This window comes from Salmo salar, chromosome 02 (assembly GCF_965601325.2).
Source record: "Salmo salar chromosome 02, fSalSal1, whole genome shotgun sequence".
Lineage (NCBI taxonomy): Eukaryota > Metazoa > Chordata > Actinopteri > Salmoniformes > Salmonidae > Salmo > Salmo salar.
This window is the reverse complement of record NC_138292.1, coordinates 81,877,757-81,898,562: the sequence shown is the minus strand read 5'-3', so window position 1 is coordinate 81,898,562 and position 20,806 is coordinate 81,877,757. Positions and strand designations below refer to the sequence as shown.

Below are 20,806 nucleotides of genomic sequence, written 5' to 3'. Positions count from 1 at the left end.
GGAACAGGCGTCCAGGAGACTGGTGTCATCACCGGTAGGAACAGGCGTCCGGGAGACCGGTGTCATCACCGGTAGGAACAGGCGTCCAGGAGACTGGTGTCATCACCGGTAGGAACAGGCGTCCAGGAGACTGGTGTCATCACCGGTAGTAACAGGCGTCCAGGAGACTGGTGTCATCACCGGTAGGAACAGGCGTCCGGGAGACTGGTGTCATCACCGGTAGGAACAGATGTCCACGGTAACAGTGCAGTAATTGGTCAAAATTACAAACCCGCTTTCGATTAGGAACTGAGTACACCCCAGATCAATATCACAGATCAGACGTTGACATGCCTCATCCATACAGAAGCACAACGCACCATGTCAGAAAGAGGGCTGAGTGGAGCTGTTCATTCATTCATCCTCAAAGAGAGCTGAGTGGAGCTGTTCATTCATTCATTCCTCAAAGAGAGCTGAGTGGAGCTGTTCATTCATTCATTCCTCAAAGAGGGCTGAGTGGAGCTGTTCATTCATTCATCCTCAAAGAGAGCTGAGTGGAGCTGTTCATTCATTCATTCATTCCTCAAAGAGGGCTGAGTGGAGCTGTTCATTCATTCATCCTCAAAGAGGGCTGAGTGGAGCTGTTCATTCATTCATCCTCAAAGAGGGCTGAGTGGAGCTGTTCATTCATTCATTCATTCCTCAAATAGGGCTGAGTGGAGCTGTTCATTCATTCATTCATCCTCAAAGAGAGCTGAGTGGAGCTGTTCATTCATTCATTCCTCAAAGAGGGCTGAGTGGAGCTGTTCATTCATTCATCCTCAGAGAGCTGAGTGGATCTGTTCATTCATTCATTCATTCCTCAAAGAGAGCTGAGTGGAGCTGTTCATTCATTCATTCATTCCTCAAAGAGGGCTGAGTGGATCTGTTCATTCATTCATTCTTCTGAGCAGTCACATCTGAATGGAGGGTTCCAGACCAGGTTTGTGTGTATATATTGTGGCAGACCAGGTTTGTGTGTATATATTGTGGCAGACCAGGTTTGTGTCTATATATTGTGGCAGACCAGGTTTGTGTGTATATATTGTGGCAGACCAGGTTTGTGTGTATATATTGTGGCAGACCAGGTTTGTGTGTATATATTGTGGCAGACCAGGTTTGTGTCTATATATTGTGGCAGACCAGGTTTGTGTCTATATATTGTGGCAGACCAGGTTTGTGTCTATATATTGTGGCAGACCAGGTTTGTGTCTATATATTGTGGCAGACCAGGTTTGTGTCTATATATTGTGGCAGACCAGGTTTGTGTGTATATATTGTGGCAGACCAGGTTTGTGTCTATATATTGTGGCAGACCAGGTTTGTGTCTATATATTGTGGCAGACCAGGTTTGTGTGTATATATTGTGGCAGACCAGGTTTGTGTGTATATATTGTGGCAGACCAGGGGGTTTGGTCAAGACGTTTACACAGATCAGACACGGACAGAGTAGGATCAGCTCGGTTTCAAGGGTGTTTATTTAAATAATAAATCAAAAGAAAAGGATAGGTCTCCCCCATGAGACCCTCTCTGGGATACCATCTTCTGGGCTCCAGGTCTTACTGTATCCTGTGGGGCACAAAAACTGAACTCACTCCTGTTACCTCTGCCACCATCCCCAACTATACAGGAGTCCTTTCTTCCCCAACTATACAGGAGTCCTTTCTTCCCCAACTATACAGGAGTCCTTTCTTCCCCAACTATACAGGAGTCCTTTCTTCCCCAACTATACAGGAGTCCTTTCTTCCCCAACTATACAGGAGTCCTTTCTTCCCCAACTATACAGGAGTCCTTTCTTCCCCAACTATACAGGAGTCCTTTCTTCCCCAACTATACAGGAGTCCTTTCTTCCCCAACTATACGGGAGTCCTTTCTTCCCCAACTATACGGGAGTCCTTTCTTCCCCAACTATACGGGAGTCCTTTCTTCCCCAACTATACGGGAGTCCTTTCTTCCCCAACTATACGGGAGTCCTTTCTTCCCCAACTATACGGGAGTCCTTTCTTCCCCAACTATACGGGAGTCCTTTCTTCCCCAACTATACGGGAGTCCTTTCTTCCCCAACTATACGGGAGTCCTTTCTTCCCCAACTATACGGGAGTCCTTTCTTCCCCAACTATACGGGAGTCCTTCCTTCCCCAACTATACGGGAGTCCTTTCTTCCCCAACTATACGGGAGTCCTTTCTTCCCCAACTATACGGGAGTCCTTTCTTCCCCAACTATACAGGAGTCCTTTCTTCCCCAACTATACAGGAGTCCTTTCTTCCCCAACTATACAGGAGTCCTTTCTTCCCCAACTATACAGGAGTCCTTTCTTCCCTGTGTGCTGCCCTTCTGGCAGCTTTATGGGCCTTGCACAGCTGGTGAGCAATCAGCCCTTGATTACTCACCAGCTCCCAATCAGCCCCAATTAGTCCTGGCTGGAGAGCCCGTCGAGACCTGGCACGTCCAGCAGATGGAGCCAGCGCCTCGTGATGTATACTCTGTCTGTCACCAGGCCTCGATGAGTCTCCCCCTGGTGGCTGACCTGCTGTATGCCACAACATACTGAATAAAAATATAATGCAACATGTAAAGTGTTGGTCCCATGTTTCATGAGCTGAAATAAAAGAGCCCAGAAATGTTTTGTACGCACAAAAAAGCTTACTTTTCTCATTTTGTGCACAAATTTGTTTACATCTCTGTTAATGAGAATTTCTCCTTTGCCAAGATAATCTATCCACCTGACAGATGTGGCATATCAAGAAGCTTATTAAACAGCATGATCATTACACAGGTGCACCTTGTGCTGGGGACAATAAAAGGCCCCTCTAAAATGTGCAGTTTTGTCACACAACACAATGCCACAGATGTCACAAGTTTTAAGAGAGTGTGCAATTGGCATGCTGACTGCAGGAATGTCCACCAGAGCTGTTGCCAGAAAAGTGAATGTTAATTTCTCTACCATGAGCCGCCTCCAACGTTATTTTAGAGAATTTGGCAATATGTCCAACCTGCCTCACAACTGCAGACCACGTGTAACCACGCCAGCCCAGGACCACATCCGGGTTCTTCACTTGCGGGATCGTCTGAGACCAGCCACCTGGACAGCTGATGAAATTGTGGGTTTGCACTGAAGAATTTCTGCACAAACTGTCAGAAACCGCCTAAGGTAAGATCATGTGCGTGCTCGTCGTCTTGACCTGACTGCAGTTTGGCGTCGTAACCGACTTTAGTGGGCAAATGCTCACCTTCGATGGCCCCTGGTATGCTGGAGAAGTATCCTCTTCACGGATGAATCCCGGTTTAAACTGTACCGGGCAGATGGCAGACAGTGTGTATGGCGTTGTGAGGGTGAGCGGTTTGCTGATGTCAACATTGTGAACAGAGTGCCCTATGGTGGTGGTGGGGTTATGGTATGGGCAGGCATAAGCTACAGACAACGAACACAATTGCATCTTATCGATGGCAATTTGAATGCACAAAGATACCGTGACGAAATTCTGTGGCCCATTGTCGTGCCATTCATCCGCCGCCATCACCTCATGTTTCAGCATGATTATGCATGGGCCCATGTCGCAAGGATCTGTACACAATTGCTGGAAGTTGAAAATGTCCTTCCGTTCTTCCGTGGCCTGCATACTCACCAGACATGTCACCCATTGACATGTCATGTCACCCATGTTTGGGATGCTCTGGATCGACGTGTACAGCTTCACACAGCCATTGAAGAGGAGTGGGAAAACATTCCACAGGCCACAATCAACAGTCTGATCAACTATATGTGAAGGAGGTGTGTTGCACTGCAGGAGGAAAATGATGGTCACACCAGATAATGACTGGTTTTCTGGTCCATGCCGCTACATTTTTTTCAAAGTATCTGTGATCAACAGATGCATATCTGTACCTCCAGTCATGTGAAATCTATAGACTAGGGCCTAACACATGTTGAATGTATATAAATTGACTGATTTCCTTATATGAACTGTAACTCAGTCAATTAAATAAGTTGCATTTAGCATTTAGTTTTTTGTTCGTTCAGTTTAGTATATATGTCCACTCTGTATGTAAGAGAGAGAAAGAGACTAAGCTGTGTGAGAAAGAGTGAGTGTGTGAGTGAGAATGAGAGAGAGAGAATGTATGAGTGAGTGAGAGAGAGAGAGTCAGTGAGAGAATGTATGATTGTGAGTGAGAGAGAATGTATGAGTGAGTGAGAAAGAGAGTGAATGAGTGAGAGTGTGAGTGAGTGAGAGAGAATGTGAGAGTGAGAGTGACTGAGAGAGAGTGAATGAGTGTGAGTGAGTGAGAGAGAGTGAATGAGTGAGTGAGAGTGTGAGTGAGTGAGTGAGTGAGTGAGTGAGTGAGTGAGTGAGTGAGTGAGTGAGTGAGTGAGTGAGTGAGAGAATGTATGATTGTGAGTGAGAGAGAATGTATGAGTGAGTATGAGTGAGTGAGAAAGAGAGTGAATAAGTGAGAGTGTGAGTGAGTGAGAGAATGTGAGAGTGAGAGTGACTGAGAGAGAGTGAATGAGTGTGAGTGAGTGAGAGAGAGTGAATGAGTGAGTGTGAGTGAGTGAGAAAGAGAGTGAATGAGTGAGAGTGTGAGTGAAAGAGAGTGAGTGTGAGAGAATGTATGCGTGTGTATGGTGAGAGTGAGTGAGAGAGAGTGAGTGTGAGAGAATGTATCAGTGAGAGTGAGAGAGAGGATGTGAGAAGGGGCTGGTTTGGGTTGAACTTTTCCTCTCCCCATCCAACAGGCAGTACTGCATCGAGCTCAAGTGTGTGTGCATGTCTGTGTGTGTGTGTATCACTATAATAGGGGAGGGATGTGTCTCATCAGGGGGGTGTAGGGGGGAATCTGTGTTGTGTAGGGGGGAGGCTGGGGGTGAGGGGGTATTGGGGGAGACCACTGTAGAAAGGGGGAGGGGGAGAAAGGGGTGAGGGGGTATTGGGGGAGACCACTGTAGAAAGTGGGAGGGGGAAAAAAGTGTGAGGGGGTATTGAGGGAGACCACTGTAGAAAGGGGGAGGGGGAGAAAGGGGTGAGGGGGTATTGGGGGAGACCACTGTAGAAAGTGGGAGGGGGTAGCTGGTGGAGCTGCGGGTATTATTCATGAGTCTGCCAGGCATTTATCTTTCTTCACTGTGGCACACTGGGACTCTGCAGAGAGAGAGAGAGAGAGAGGGAGAGGGAGAGGGAGAGATATAGAGCAAGGGAGAGAGAGAGCGAGAGGAAGGGAGAGAGAGGAGGACAGAGAGATATAGAGCAAGGGAGTGAGAGAGGAAGACAGAAAGATATAGAGCAAGGGAGAGAGAGAGAGAGTAGAGCAAGAGAGAGAGGAAGGGAGAGAGGAAGACAGAGAGATATAGAGCAAGGGAGAGAAAGCGTCAGAGAGACGAGGGAAACCGAGACAGAGAGTGGAGGCTGAGCGCATCTCTCCATTGATCTTGAACCGATCAAGGTGAGTGGTGTTTTCTCCCCCTGCAGTGTGTGTGCGTGTGCGTGTGTGTCTGACAGATGTCGTTAGCAATGCGTGTGTAGAATGACATGTGACGTTAAAAGGGAAGACCACGTAAAATCAACGTGCCAGTCGGGTGTGTGTGTGTGTGTATGTGGTGTGTGTTGTGTCTATGTTGTGTGTAGGAGGGACTATAATAGCAGAATGGATGGAGGCTAGCTAGCTACCTGCTGATGCTGTATCGTGGAGGCTAGCTACATGGTGATGCTGTATTGTGGAGGATAGCTACATGGTGATGCTGTATTGTGGAGGATAGCTACATGGTGATGCTGTATTGTGGAGGCTAGCTAGCTACATGGTGATATTGTATTGTGGAGGCTAGCTACATGATGATGCTGTATTGTAGAGGCTAGCTAGCTACATGGTGATGCTGTATTGTGGAGGCTAGCTAGCTACATGGTGATGCTGTATTGTGGAGGCTAGCTACATGGTGATGCTGTATTGTGGAGGCTAGCTAGCTACATGGTGATGCTGTATTGTGGAGGCTAGCTACATGGTGATGCTGTATTGTTGAGGCGAGCTAGCAACATGGTGATGCTGTATTGTGGAGGCGAGCTAGCTACATGGTGATGCTGTATTGTGGAGGCTGGCTATATGGTGATGCTGTATTGTGGAGGCTAGCTAGCTACATGGTGATGCTGTATTGTGGAGGCCAGCTACATGGTGATGCTGTATTGTGGAGGCTAGCTAGCTACATGGTGATGCTGTATTGTGGAGCTAGCTACATGGTGATGCTGTATTGTGGAGGCGAGCTAGCTACATGGTGATGCTGTATTGTGGAGGCTGGCTATATGGTGATGCTGTATTGTGGAGGCTAGCTAGCTACATGGTGATGCTGTATTGTGGAGGCCAGCTACATGGTGATGCTGTATTGTGGAGGCTAGCTAGCTACATGGTGATGCTGTATTGTGGAGGCTAGCTACATGGTGATGCAGTATTGCGGAGGATATCTACATGGTGATGCTGTATTGTGGAGGCTCGCAACTTGGTGATGCTGTATTGTGGAGGCTAGCTACATGGTGATGCTGTATTGTAGAGGCTAGCTAGCTACATGGTGATGCTGTATTGTGGAGGCTAGCTACATGGTGATGCTGTATTGTGGAGGCTAGCTAGCTATATGGTGATGCTGTATTGTGGAGGCTAGCTACATGGTGATGCTGTATTGTAGAGACTAGCTAGCTACATGGTGATGCTGTATTGTGGAGGCCAGCTACATGGTGATGCTGTATTGTGGAGGCTAGCTAGCTACATGGTGATGCTGTATTGTGGAGGCTAGCTACATGGTGATGCAGTATTGCGGAGGATATCTACATGGTGATGCTGTATTGTGGAGGCTCGCAACTTGGTGATGCTGTATTGTGGAGGCTAGCTACATGGTGATGCTGTATTGTGGAGGCTAGCTAGCTACATGGTGATGCTGTATTGTGGAGGCTAGCTACATGGTGATGCTGTATTGTAGAGGCTAGCTAGCTACATGGTGATGCTGTATTGTGGAGGCTAGCTAGCTACATGGTGATGCTGTATTGTGGAGGCTAGCTACATGGTGATGCTGTATTGTGGAGGCTAGCTACATGGTGATGCTGTATTGTGGAGGCTAGCTACATGGTGATGATGTATTGTGGAGGCTAGCTAGCTACATGGTGATGCTGTATTGTGGAGGCTAGCTACATGGGGATGCTGTATTGTGGAGGCGAGCTACATGGGGATGTTGTACTGTGTGTAGTTAGCTGCCTCAGGATGGTGTGGGCATGTCCCTGCCTGCCTTCTCTGGATTCATGTCCTTGTGTCTGTGTTTACGTGTGTGAGAGAGAGAGAGAGAGAGAGAGAGAGAGAGAGAGAGAGAGAGAGAGAGAGAGAGAGAGTGTGTGTTTCTTTTTTGATGAGAAGACTGAGTTGTCTTTTTTGACATACTCTTGAAGAGGTTTCAGACGTTTTTGGAAGATGGCCAGGGACTCCGCTGCCCTGACGTTAGGGAGAAGCTTGTTCCACTATTGGGGCGCCAGGACAGAGAGGAGCTTTGACTGGGCTGAGTGGGAGTTGCCCTCTCGTAGGCATGGGAGGGCCAAAAGACCAGAGGTGGTAGAACGGCGTGCTCGGGATGGGGTTGGGGTAGGGTTTGGGCATAGCCTGAAGGTAGGGCATCCGTAGCAGTGGAGGCTGCTGAGGGGAGGAGGGCTCATAATAATGGCTGGAATGGAGCAAATGGAATGGCATCAAACACATGGAAACCATGGAAACCATGTGATTGATGTATTTGATACCATTCTACTTATTCCGCTCCAGCCATTACCACGAGCCCGTCCTCCCCAATTAAGGTGCCACCAACTTCCTGTGATCTGTAGTGTTACAGTAGTTTAGTATGAGTCCTGGTCAAAAGGAGTGCTCTAGCATCCTGGCCAAAAGGAGTACTCTAGCATCCTGGTCAGAATGAGTACTCTAGCATCCTGGTCAAAATGAGTACTCTAGCATCCTGGTAAAATGAGTACTCTAGCATCCTGGTCAAAAGGAGTACTCTAGCATCCTGGCCAAAAGGAGTACTCTAGCATCCTGGCCAAAAGGAGTACTCTAGCATCCTGGTCAAAATGAGTACTCTAGCATCCTGGTCAAAAGCATGCTAGTCAAAAGGAGTACCCTAGCATTCTGGTCAAAAGGAGTACTCTAGCATCCTGGTCAAAAGGAGTGCTCTAGCATCCTGGTCAAAAGGAGTACTCTAGCATCCTGGTCAAAAGGAGTACTCTGGCATCCTGGTCAAAAGGAGTACTCTAGCATCCTGGTCAAAAGGAGTACTCTAGCATCCTGGTCAAAAGGAGTACTCTAGCATCCTGGTCAAAAGGAGTACTCTAGCATCCTGGTCAAAAGGAGGATAAGGTGTAATTTGCGATTCAGACTGTGTTTTTAATATTGATGTTTTTACCAATGCCATGCTCTGCTCTCTGTCTACAGTGTTCCTCTTTGTCCAGGACACTGACCTGTTGTCTGATACACCGGCCAATCAAAACCAGGGTTACAGTGGCAGTCATGTCAGGGATGCACTGTTCCACCAATCAGAGCTGGGATTCTACACATTTTGGTGTTCCGTTGCACAGATGAACCGCAGGTGTCTCACTTTGCATCCCACAGAACCTACAGAACCCGAATCCAACGAACCAATCAGATACAGGATTGCTGGTCCCAGAACAAATTCGGAGGATGGCGAGGGTTCATCGCTGTTTCCAAGCAACCAATCGGACTGCGGATTACTAACCTCACCACCTCACTGGATTACACATTTGGGAATTTTAGAGGAACCAGGATTCCAGCCAATCAGAGCTTGGGGAGGACTGAGACGTTGCGCGTTGTGATTGGCTGCTGAGTCCGATGGGGGCGTGACCTGTGGTTGTGGCCCGGTCTGACCCTGGCTGGTCTGACCCCTAACCTCTAACCCCTGACCTGTAACCCCAGACCCCTCTGGTCCTGGCTCTCCAGCTGCTGTGCTGCTTGGGTTCTGGTCCCGTCCGCACCGGGGGAGGGGCCAAAAAGAACAATCAGCCAATCACTATGAAGAAGAGTCGCAGCGTGCAGCGTCTGTCGCTGGCCGGAGAGGAGGAGGTAGCGCACACACACACACACACACACACACACACACACACACACACACACACACACACACACACACACACACACACACACACACACACACACACACACAGGGACACAGGGACACAGGAACACACACACAGACACACAGACGTATGTAGGGTAAACACACAGCGTGGAGATCTATTGACTGGGGTGTCCCTGGACTACAGTCTCAGGAGTTTCTCTTCTTAATGGATGGATTCCCTTCCATCCACTGACCTCAAGGCTGCAGTCTGTGGTAGTAGACAGTGTGTGTGTGTGTTCTGTGTAGCCTCTACAATAACAACAGTGAAGCATCTCTTTACATCTGGAGCTTTGGACAACTAGAGACTAGGCATAGAACATGGAACACTGTTGCCTAGCAACTAGCAGCCTGCCTTCCATTCCCCCTGTGTTCTGTTGCTACGCTGCTGCAGTGCAGATCACACTCTCTCTGTAGAGGGCTTATACACAACACACACACAGACACACACAGATATGGGGTGCCATAGACCAGCATGCAGCCTCTCTAAATCTCCATTTAGTGAGCTCACATAATAATATTACCCTCTATGCTTCCTGTCATTCACATAACATTCCATTCTATGTTTCCTGTCATTCACATAATAATATTACCCTCTATGCTTCCTGTCATTCACATAACATTCCATTCTATGCTTCCTGTGATACACATAACATTCCATTCTGTTTCCTGTCATTCACATAACATTCCATTCTATGTTTCCTGTCATTCACATAACATTCCATTCTATGCTTCCTGTCATTCACATAACATTCCATTCTATGCTTCCTGTCATTCACATAACATTCCATTCTATGCTTCCTGTCATTCAGTAATATTACCCTCTATGCTTCCTGTCATTCAGTAATATTACCCTCTGTTTCCTGTCATTCACATAACATTCCATTCTATGCTTCCTGTCATTCAGTAATATTACCCTCTATGCTTCCTGTCATTCAGTAATATTACCCTCTATGCTTCCTGTCATTCAGTACATTACCCTCTATGCTTCCTGTCATTCAGTAATATTACTCTCTATGCTTCCTGTCATTCAGTAATATTACCCTCTATGCTTCCTGTCATTCAGTAACATTACCCTCTATGCTTCCTGTCATTCAGTAATATTACCCTCTATGCTTCCTGTCATTCAGTAATATTACCCTCAATGCTTCCTGTCATTCAGTAACATTACCCTCTATGCTTCCTGTCATTCAGTAACATTACCCTCTATGCTTCCTGTCATTCAGTAATATTACCCTCTATGCTTCCTGTCATTCAGTAATATTACCCTCGATGCTTCCTGTCATTCAGTAACATTACCCTCTATGCTTCCTGTCATTCAGTAACATTACCCTCTATGCTTCCTGTCATTCAGTAGATTACCCTCTTTGCTTCCTGTCATTCAGTAGATTACCCTCTTTGCTTCCTGTCCATCAGTAAATTGACTTCTGGATGTGTGCCACCCAAATATGGTGAAAACCTGTGAAAAATATATAATATCTCATCCTCTTTCTCTTTCCCGCTCTCTCTCTTTCTTTCCCCAGGATAATGACACTGATTCGTCAGGCTGTGCTGAGAAGGCGGAGTCAGGGCTCTACAGCAGCTCCTATACGTCAGGAGCCACTCTGGGGGCGGAGCTACGCATGGGGAGGAGCAGGAGGCTGGCCTCCAGTTTGCAGGTAGAACAGTAGAAAGAATATTATGTTTTTACAGCAGAAATGTGCTTTGGATTTCATCAGCAGTGCGATACACAACAGTTACTTGTGATACAACTGAGAGTTTTCTGCACAAAGATATTTACACAAGTGTTTTGGAGAGATGGCACAATGGTGGTGTGAACGTTTTTGTGCAGACAAACTTATATTAGTTGTATCACAACCACTGTGTCAAATGTGAGTGTATCAAAGAGAGACTTTTGTTATTGTGGTTCCTGTCAGGCTATTATTGCAAAAGAGACTTACCTGGTTTAATAAAATCTATCCTATTGGTTACCTGGTTAATCAATCAATCCTATCGTCCATTCAGGTTCCGTGTTGGCTCCGCCCCCGAGACAGGACACGCTCACCTGAGATCCTGAGTAACATGCCACGCCCCACGTCCCTGCCCCTCTGCATCCCACCACGCATTGCCATCACACCTGCAGACGCAGACAGGTAACACACACACACACACACACACACACACACACACCACCCAGATATACAACTATACTTCCATGTAGTGTTGTTGACCTGAGTAGCATTGTAAACCATCCTCTCTCTCTTCCCTTACCACTCCCACACATGTCCCTGGATTTTGTCCCTTTGTCTCTAAAAGCTGTGGATTTTGTCCATCCTTCCCCCGGTTCAGAATATATCATTATCATAGTCGGCGTGTTTTTGTGTAAGAGCTATTGAAGATTGAAATCCAAAATGGTATTTTATTTTAAAAGGTGTGATTTGTTCTCCATCCAACCCAAATTCAGAACATACCTTCTTCATAGTCATGGCGTGCTTGGTTCAATAGCTATTGAGGAGAGAGAACCCAAATATCCACAGACTATTAATCAAATGTATTTATAAAGCCCTTCTTACATCAGCCGATGTCACAAAGTGCTGTACAGAAACCCAGCCTAAAACCCCAAACAGCAAGCAATGCAGGTGTAGAAGCACGGTGGCTAGGAAAAACTCCCTAGAAAGGCCAGAACCTAGGAAGAAACCTAGAGAGGAACCAGGCTATGAGGGGTGGCCAGTCCTCTTCTGGCTGTGCCGGGTGGAGATTATAACAGAACATGGCCAAGATGTTCAAATGTTCATAGATGACCAGCAGGGTCAAATAATAATAATCACAGTGGTTGTCGAGGGTGCAACAGGTCAGCACCTCAGGAGTAAATGTCCATTGGCTTTTCATAGCCGATCATTCAGAGTTCTCTACCGCTCCTGCTGTCTGTAGAGAGTTGAAAACAGCAGGTCTGGGACAGGTAGCACGTCTGGTGAACAGGTCAGGGTTCCATAGCCGCAGGCAGAACAGTTGAAACTGGAGCAGCAGCACGGCCAGGTGGACTGGGGACAGCAAGGAGTCATCAGGCCAGGTAGTCCTGAGGCATGGTCCTAGGGCTTAGGTCCTCCGAGAGAAAGAAAGAAAGAAAGAAAGAAAGAAAGAAAGAAAGAAAGAAAGAAAGAAAGAAAGAAAGAAAGAGAGAAAAAGAGAGAAAGAGAGAGAGAATTATAGAGAGCATACTTAAATTCACACAGGACACCGGATAAGACAGGAGAAATACTCCAGATATAACAGACTGACCCTAGCCCCCCGACACATAAACTACTGCAGCATAAATACTGGAGGCTGAGAAAGGAGGGGTCAGGAGACACTGTGGCCCCATTCGATGATACCCCCGGACAGGGCCAACCAGGCAGGATATAACCCCACCCACTTTGCCAAAGCACAGCCCCCACACCACTAGAGGGATATCTTCAACCACCAACTTACCATCCTGAGACAAGGCCGAGTATAGCCCACAAAGATCTCCCTCATGGGCACGAACCCGAGGGGGGCGCCAACCAGGACAGGAAGACCACGTCAGTGACTCAACCCACTCAAGTGATGCACCCCTCCTAAGGACGGCATGGAAGAGCACCAGTAAGCTAGTGACTCAGCCCCTGTAATAGGGTTAGAGGCAGAGAATCCTTGTGGAGAGAGGGGAACCTATCCAATGTAAAACTCATTTTACCTCGGTAGCTGAGTCATTGTCTTGGAAGTGGTGATTCATTAGTATTCTACAATAACAGAACCAAGTATAATAGCATAGTACAACGTTACTGTTACATCAAAAACACCACTTAAGTAATTTCTTATGAGATATTAGGATGGTTAGCTGAATCGTTCAATAACAAAATTATCAATGGCCAAACCTCAACAGCGCCACTAGGCAGAATGTGCTTTGATTGACACATAACACAGGAAGGCTCTATAGCAGGGCTGCCCAACCCTCTTCCTGGAGATCTACTGTCCTGTAGGTTTTCAGTCCAACCCTCTTCCTGGAGATCTACTGTCCTGTAGGTTTTCAGTCCAACCCTCTTCCTGGAGATCTACTGTCCTGTGGGTTTTCAGTCCAACCCTCTTCCTGGAGATCTACTGTCCTGTAGGTTTTCAGTCCCTCTTCCTGGAGATCTACTGTCCTGTAGGTTTTCAGTCCAACCCTCTTCCTGGAGATCTACCGTCCTGTAGGTTTTCAGTCCCTCTTCCTGGAGATCTACTGTCCTGTAGGTTTTCAGTCCAACCCTCTTCCTGGAGATCTACTGTCCTGTAGGTTTTCAGTCCCTCTTCCTGGAGATCTACTGTCCTGTGGGTTTTCAGTCCAACCCTCTTCCTGGAGATCTACTGTCCTGTAGGTTTTCAGTCCAACCCTCTTCCTGGAGATCTACTGTCCTGTAGGTTTTCAGCCCAACCCTCTTCCTGGAGATCTACTGTCCTGTAGGTTTTCAGTCCAACCCTCTTCCTGGAGATCTACTGTCCTGTTGTATTTATGTTGGCGACACTGTCCCATAAAATCATCCTGTTGTCCCGCTTTTGGGTATTTTAAATGTGGTCACCCTTTCTCCGCCCCCCCTTCAGTAGTTTCCAGGTGGAGAATGGTTTGTCATAATATAATAATCATAGTGTCTGTCTCTCTCTTCCCCAACCTCTCAGTGAGCTGGAGAACGGGGTGTCTCCGGGCCATACCCCTCTTGGCTCCCAGAGTCCCAGCCTGACCCTGCACCCATCCTTCCCCCAGGGGGGTCGACGAGAGTCCTTCCTCTACCGGTCAGACTCTGACTACGACATGTCCCCCAAAAACTCAGTGTCACGCAATTCTATCGCCAGCGAAGGGTGAGAAGGGGGGGTGTCAGTGTGTGTATGAGTCAAACCATTGACCAATTGACATTATCATGACTACATATCCTAATACACTCTGTCTTTATTAATCTCTCTCTCTGTCTTTAACACTCTCTCTCTCGCTCTCTCTGTTTCTAACACTCTCTGTCTCTAACTCTCGCTCTCTCTGTTTCTAACACTCTCTCTCTCTCTCTCTGTTTCTAACACTCTCTGTTTCTAACACTCTCTCTTTCTCACTTTGTCTCTCTCTCTCTCTCTCTCTCTCTCTCTCTCTCTCTCCCTCCCTTTCAGGCATGCAGGAGAAGACTTCATTGTTACCCCCTTTGCTCAGGTGTTGGCCAGCCTGCGCTCGGTACGGAGCAACTTCACCCTCCTCGCCAACGTCTCCATGCCTACCGTCAAGTCAGTGCTCACCTGTCAATCAAAACATCTAACAGCTGGTCTGCGTCCCAAATCAAATGCTATATAGTCCACTACTTTGGACCAGGGCCCCATAGGCCTGCTATATAGTGATCTACTTTAGACCAGGGCCCCATAGGCCTGCTATATAGTGATCTACTTTAGACCAGGGCCCCATAGGGCTGCTATGTAGTGATCTACTTTAGAGCAGGACCCCATAGGGCTGCTATGTAGTGATCTACTTTAGACCAGGACCCCATAGGCCTGCTATATAGTGATCTACTTTAGACCAGGACCCCATAGGCCTGCTATATAGTGATCTACTTTAGACCAGGACCCCAAAGGCCTGCTATATAGTGATCTACTTTAGACCAGGACCCCATAGGCCTGCTATATAGTGATCTACTTTAGACCAGGACCCCATAGGCCTGCTATATAGTGATCTACCTTAGGCCAGGACCCCATAGGCCTGCTATATAGTGATCTACTTTAGACCAGGACCCCATAGGGCTGCTATATAGTGATCTACTTTAGAGCAGGACCCCATAGGGCTGCTATGTAGTGATCTACTTTAGACCAGGACCCCATAGGGCTGCTATGTAGTGATCTACTTTAGACCAGGACCCCATAGGGCTGCTATGTAGTGATCTACTTTAGACCAGGACCCCATAGGGCTGCTATGTAGTGATCTACTTTAGACCAGGACCCCATAGGGCTGCTATGTAGTGATCTACTTTAGACCAGGACCCCATAGGGCTGCTATATAGTGATCTACTTTAGACCAGGACCCCATAGGGCTGCTATGTAGTGATCTACTTTAGAGCAGGACCCCATAGGGCTGCTATATAGTGATCTACTTTAGACCAGGACCCCAAAGGGCTGCTATGTAGTGATCTACTTTAGGCCAGGACCCCATAGGGCTTCCATTTGGTTATTGAGAGTTTCCTACCTCATTTACCCAGATAGCTAGCCAATTAAAATGTGTGTTTTGCATGTAACTGGTTTGTAACTGATAACTGATGTGACATTTAGCTCGTCGATGTAATTGGCTGTCTGTCTACCTCGACTAGCCAATAACAATAATGATAGTTATGGGTCACATTTACTCACCATTTTTCAATGGGCCTTTCAGTGGGCCTTTCAATGGGCCTTTCAATGGGCCTCGAACAACACCGATGTTTAATACTCCCCCCCTCTCTCTCTCCCGCCTCCCTCAGTCTGAACTTCACTCCCAGACAATGTCAAGCTATTGTAACCCCTTGAGTTCTAACTGGTTGGTGTAATTCCCTGTCTTGTCCACAGGAGGTCTCCACTGGGCGGTGTAGCGCCCCACAACCCCAGAGCAGCTCTATCAGATCAACAGTATGAGCAGCTGGCTACAGACACTCTGGAGGAGCTGGACTGGTGTCTGGACCAGCTCGAGACCATCCAGACTCACCGCTCTGTCAGCGATATGGCCTCCAACAAGGTACTACCATGATATAACCACAACCATGATATAACCACAACACAACCATGATATAACCACAACAGAACCATGATATAACCACAGCACAACCATGAAATAACCACAACACAACCATTATACAACCACAACACAACCATGAAATAACCACAACACAACCATGATATAACCACAACCATGATATAACCACAACACAACCATGATATAACCACAACACAACCATGATATAACCACAACACAACCATGATATAACCACAACCATGATATAACCACAACACAACCATGATACAACCACAACACAACCATGATATAACCACAACCATGATACAACCACAACACAACCATGATATAACCACAACACAACCATGATATAACCACAACACAACCATGATATAACCACAACCATGATACAACCACAACACAACAATATAATCTCACCTCAGCTTCAACACTTATGAGCAGTAGAACTGACTAACCATACAGTAAAACATCCTCAAACTGCTCCCCCTTTTTTTTCTCCCTCCCTCCCTCCCTCCCTCCCTCCCTCCCTCCCTCCCTCCCTCCCTCCCTCCCTCCCTCCCTCCCTCCCTCCCTCCCTCCCTCCCTCCCTCCCTCAGTTTAAGAGGATGTTAAACAGGGAGCTGTCTCACCTATCAGAGATGAGTCGTTCGGGTAACCAGGTGTCTGAGTACATCTCCAGCACCTTCATGGGTGAGTACACCTACCTGGATATGCCTGTAGTTACCTGTACATACCTGAATTAACCTGTCTGTTCATACCTGTATGTCTGTTCATACCTGTCTGTGTATTTACCTGTCTGTTCATACCTGTCTGTCTGTTAATACCTGCCTATCTGTTAATACCTGCCTATCTTTTAATACCTGTCTATCTGTTCATACCTGTCTGTCTGTTCATACCTGTCTGTGTATTTACCTGTCTGTTCATACCTGTCTGTCTGTTAATACCTGTCTGTGTATTTACCTGTCTGTTCATACCTGTCTATCTGTTCATACCTGTCTATACCGTTCTACATCACTATACCTGTCTACCTGTACTTGGCCGCCCGTACATTTCTGTGTCCTGGGTATATCAATCTGCCTGCGCTAGTGTGTGTGTTTGTGTGTTTTTGTGTGTGTGTTTGAGTGTATAACATGTGTGTCTCTAACCCCTAGACCAGCCCAACGAGGTGGAGCTGCCGTCCCCTAGTCTAAAGGAGAAGTCTATGTGTGTCTCTAACCCCTAGACCAGCCCAACGAGGTGGAGCTGCCGTCCCCTAGTCTAAAGGAGAAGTCTATGTGTGTCTCTAACCCCTAGACCAGCCCAACGAGGTGGAGCTGCCGTCCCCTAGTCTAAAGGAGAAGTCTATGTGTGTCTCTAACCCCTAGACCAGCCCAACGAGGTGGAGCTGCCGTCCCCTAGTCTAAAGGAGAAGTCTATGTGTGTCTCTAACCCCTAGACCAGCCCAACGAGGTGGAGCTGCCGTCCCCTAGTCTAAAGGAGAAGTCTATGTGTGTCTCTAACCCCTAGACCAGCCCAACGAGGTGGAGCTGCCGTCCCCTAGTCTAAAGGAGAAGTCTATGTGTGTCTCTAACCCCTAGACCAGCCCAACGAGGTGGAGCTGCCGTCCCCTAGTCTAAAGGAGAAGTCTATGTGTGTCTCTAACCCCTAGACCAGCCCAACGAGGTGGAGCTGCCGTCCCCTAGTCTAAAGGAGAAGTCTATGTGTGTCTCTAACCCCTAGACCAGCCCAACGAGGTGGAGCTGCCGTCCCCTAGTCTAAAGGAGAAGTCTATGTGTGTCTCTAACCCCTAGACCAGCCCAACGAGGTGGAGCTGCCGTCCCCTAGTCTAAAGGAGAAGTCTATGTGTGTCTCTAACCCCTAGACCAGCCCAACGAGGTGGAGCTGCCGTCCCCTAGTCTAAAGGAGAAGTCTATGTGTCTCTAACCCCTAGACCAGCCCAACGAGGTGGAGCTGCCGTCCCCTAGTCTAAAGGAGAAGTCTATGTGTGTCTCTAACCCCTAGACCAGCCCAACGAGGTGGAGCTGCCGTCCCCTAGTCTAAAGGAGAAGTCTATGTGTGTCTCTAACCCCTAGACCAGCCCAACGAGGTGGAGCTGCCGTCCCCTAGTCTAAAGGAGAAGTCTATGTGTGTCTCTAACCCCTAGACCAGCCCAACGAGGTGGAGCTGCCGTCCCCTAGTCTAAAGGAGAAGTCTATGTGTGTCTCTAACCCCTAGACCAGCCCAACGAGGTGGAGCTGCCGTCCCCTAGTCTAAAGGAGAAGTCTATGTGTGTCTCTAACCCCTAGACCAGCCCAACGAGGTGGAGCTGCCGTCCCCTAGTCTAAAGGAGAAGTCTATGTGTGTCTCTAACCCCTAGACCAGCCCAACGAGGTGGAGCTGCCGTCCCCTAGTCTAAAGGAGAAGTCTATGTGTGTCTCTAACCCCTAGACCAGCCCAACGAGGTGGAGCTGCCGTCCCCTAGTCTAAAGGAGAAGTCTATGTGTGTCTGTAACCCCTAGACCAGCCCAACGAGGTGGAGCTGCCGTCCCCTAGTCTAAAGGAGAAGTCTATGAGTCAGATTAGCGGAGTGAGGAATCTGTCCCACAGCTCCACTCTGTCCTCCTCTTCTGTCCCACGCTTTGGAGTCAACACTGAACAGGAGGACCAGCTAGCCAGGGTAAAGTATGCAAGGCTCGCTCATATGCATAGACATGCATGCACACACACGCACACACACACACACACACACACACACACACACACACACACACACACACACACACACACACACACACACACACGCAAAGGCAAAGGCACACACCATAACACGTACGTACACACACATACAGTCGTGACCAAAAGTTTTGAGAATGACACAAATATTCATTTCCACAAAGTTTGCTGTTTCCGTGTCTTTAGATATTTTTGTCAGATGTTACTATGGAATACTGAAGTATAATTACAAGCATTTCATAAATGTCAAAGGCTTTTATTGACAATTACATGAAGTTGATGCAAAGAGTCAATATTTGCAGTGTTGACCCTTCTTTTTCAAGACCTCTGCAATCTGCCCTGGTATGCTGTCAATTAACTTCTGGGCCACATCCTGACTGATGGCAGCCCATTCTTCCATAATCAATGCTTGGAGTTTGTCAGAATTTGTGGGTTTTTGTTAGTCCACCCGCCTCTTGAGGATTGACCACAAGGTCTCAATGGGATTAAGGTCTGGGGAGTTTCATGGCCATGGACCCAAAATATTGATGTTTTGTTCCCCGAGCCACTTAGTTATCATTTTTGCCTTACGGCAAGGTGCTCCATCATGCTGGAAAAGGCATTGTTCGTCACCAAACTGTTCCTGGATGGTTGGGAGAAGTTGCTCTCGGAGGATGTGTTGGTACCATTCTTTATTCATGGCTGTGTGCTTAGGCAAAATTGTGAGTGAGCCCACTTCGTTGGCTGAGAAGCAACCCCACACATGAATGGTCTCAGGATGCTTTACTGTTGGCATGACACAGGACTGATGGTAGCGCTCACCTTGTCTTCTCAGGACAAGCTTTTTTCCGGATGCCCCAAACAATCGGAAAGGGGATTCATCAGAGAAAATGACTTTACCCCAGTCCTCAGCAGTCCAATCCCTGAACCTTTTTCAGAATATCAGTCTGTCCCTGATGTTTTTCATGGAGAGAAGTCAATTGTTTGCTGCCCTTCTTGACACCAGGCCATCCTCCAAAAGTCTTCGCCTCACTGTGCATGCAGATACACTCACACCTGCCTGCTGTCATTCCTGAGCAAGCTCTGTATTGGTGGTGCCCCGATCCCGCAGCTGAATCAACTTTAGGAGACAGTCCTGGCGCTTGCTGGACTTTCTTGGGCGCCCTGAAGCCTTCTTCACAACAATTGAACTGCTCTCCTTGAAGTTCTTGATGATCTGATAAATGGTTGATTTAGGTGCAATCTTACTGGCAGCAATATCCTTGTCTGTGAAGCCCTTTTTGTGCAAAGCAATGATGATGGCACGTGTTTTCTTGCAGGTAACCATGGTTGACAGAGGAAGAATAATGATTCCAAGCACCACCCTCCTTTTGAAGCTTCCAGTCTGTTATTTGAACTCAATCAGCATGATAGAGTGATCTCCAGCCTTGTCCTCATCAATACTCACACCTGTGTTAACGAGAGAATCACTGATATGTCAGCTGGTCCTTTTGTGGCAGGGCTGAAATTTAGTGGAAATGTTTTTGGGGGATTCAGTTCATTTGCATGGCAAAGAGGGACTTTGCAATTAATTGCAATTCATCTGATCACTCTTCATAACATTCTGGAGTGTTTGCAAATTGCCATCATACAAACTGAGGCAGCAGACTTTGTGAAAATTAATATTTGTGTCATTCTCAAAACTTTTGGCCACGACTGTACATACACAAATACCTTCTCAGTCAATCAGTCAAGGTTACTAGACTCAGCTCATTACCTCACTCAAGGCTTCACACTCTCTCTTTGTGTGTGCCTGCTTGCTTGCGTGTGGGTGTGTCTGTCTGTGTCTGCGTGTGTGTGTGTGTCTGCGTGTGGGTATGTGTGTTTGCCTGCGTGTGTGTATGTGTGTGCCTGCCTGCCTGTGTGTGTGTGTGTGTGTGTGTGTGTGTGTGTGTGTGTGTGTGTGGTGTGTGTGTGTGTGTGTGTGTGTGTGTGTGTGTGTGTGTGTGTGTGTGTGTGTGTGTGTGTGTGTGTGTAGGAGCTAGAGGACCTGGACAAGTGGAGTTTCAACATCTTCAGAGTGTCAGAGTTCTCCAACAGCAGACCTCTCAGCTGCATCATGTACGCCATCTTCCAGGTACATGGAGTTAGACACGCTGTGTGTGTGTGCTTTGGTTTACTATCCTTCTGGGGACCAGATAGGGAAACAAGTAAAATTCCGAGAAGTGGGGACATTGTGCCGGTCCGCACAAGGAAAAAGGCT

At 47.5% G+C, this 20,806-nt stretch overlaps 1 protein-coding gene across 1 annotated transcript in view; it reads left to right on the top strand.

Moving 5' to 3' along the window:
* The first annotated feature begins 5,174 nt into the window (after positions 1-5,174).
* LOC106593952 (3',5'-cyclic-AMP phosphodiesterase 4B) overlaps positions 5,175-20,806 on the top strand; it is a 35,507-nt gene continuing 19,875 nt past the window's right edge. The window contains exons 1-10 of the mRNA XM_082967561.1: positions 5,175-5,458; positions 8,459-9,103; positions 10,679-10,813; positions 11,160-11,287; positions 13,803-13,982; positions 14,280-14,390; positions 15,690-15,855; positions 16,470-16,563; positions 18,372-18,529; positions 20,582-20,680. Of these exons, the coding sequence (XP_082823687.1) occupies positions 9,053-9,103; positions 10,679-10,813; positions 11,160-11,287; positions 13,803-13,982; positions 14,280-14,390; positions 15,690-15,855; positions 16,470-16,563; positions 18,372-18,529; positions 20,582-20,680 (1,122 nt within the window). The 5' untranslated portion in view covers positions 5,175-5,458; positions 8,459-9,052. The remainder of the gene's footprint in view (positions 5,459-8,458; positions 9,104-10,678; positions 10,814-11,159; positions 11,288-13,802; positions 13,983-14,279; positions 14,391-15,689; positions 15,856-16,469; positions 16,564-18,371; positions 18,530-20,581; positions 20,681-20,806) is intronic.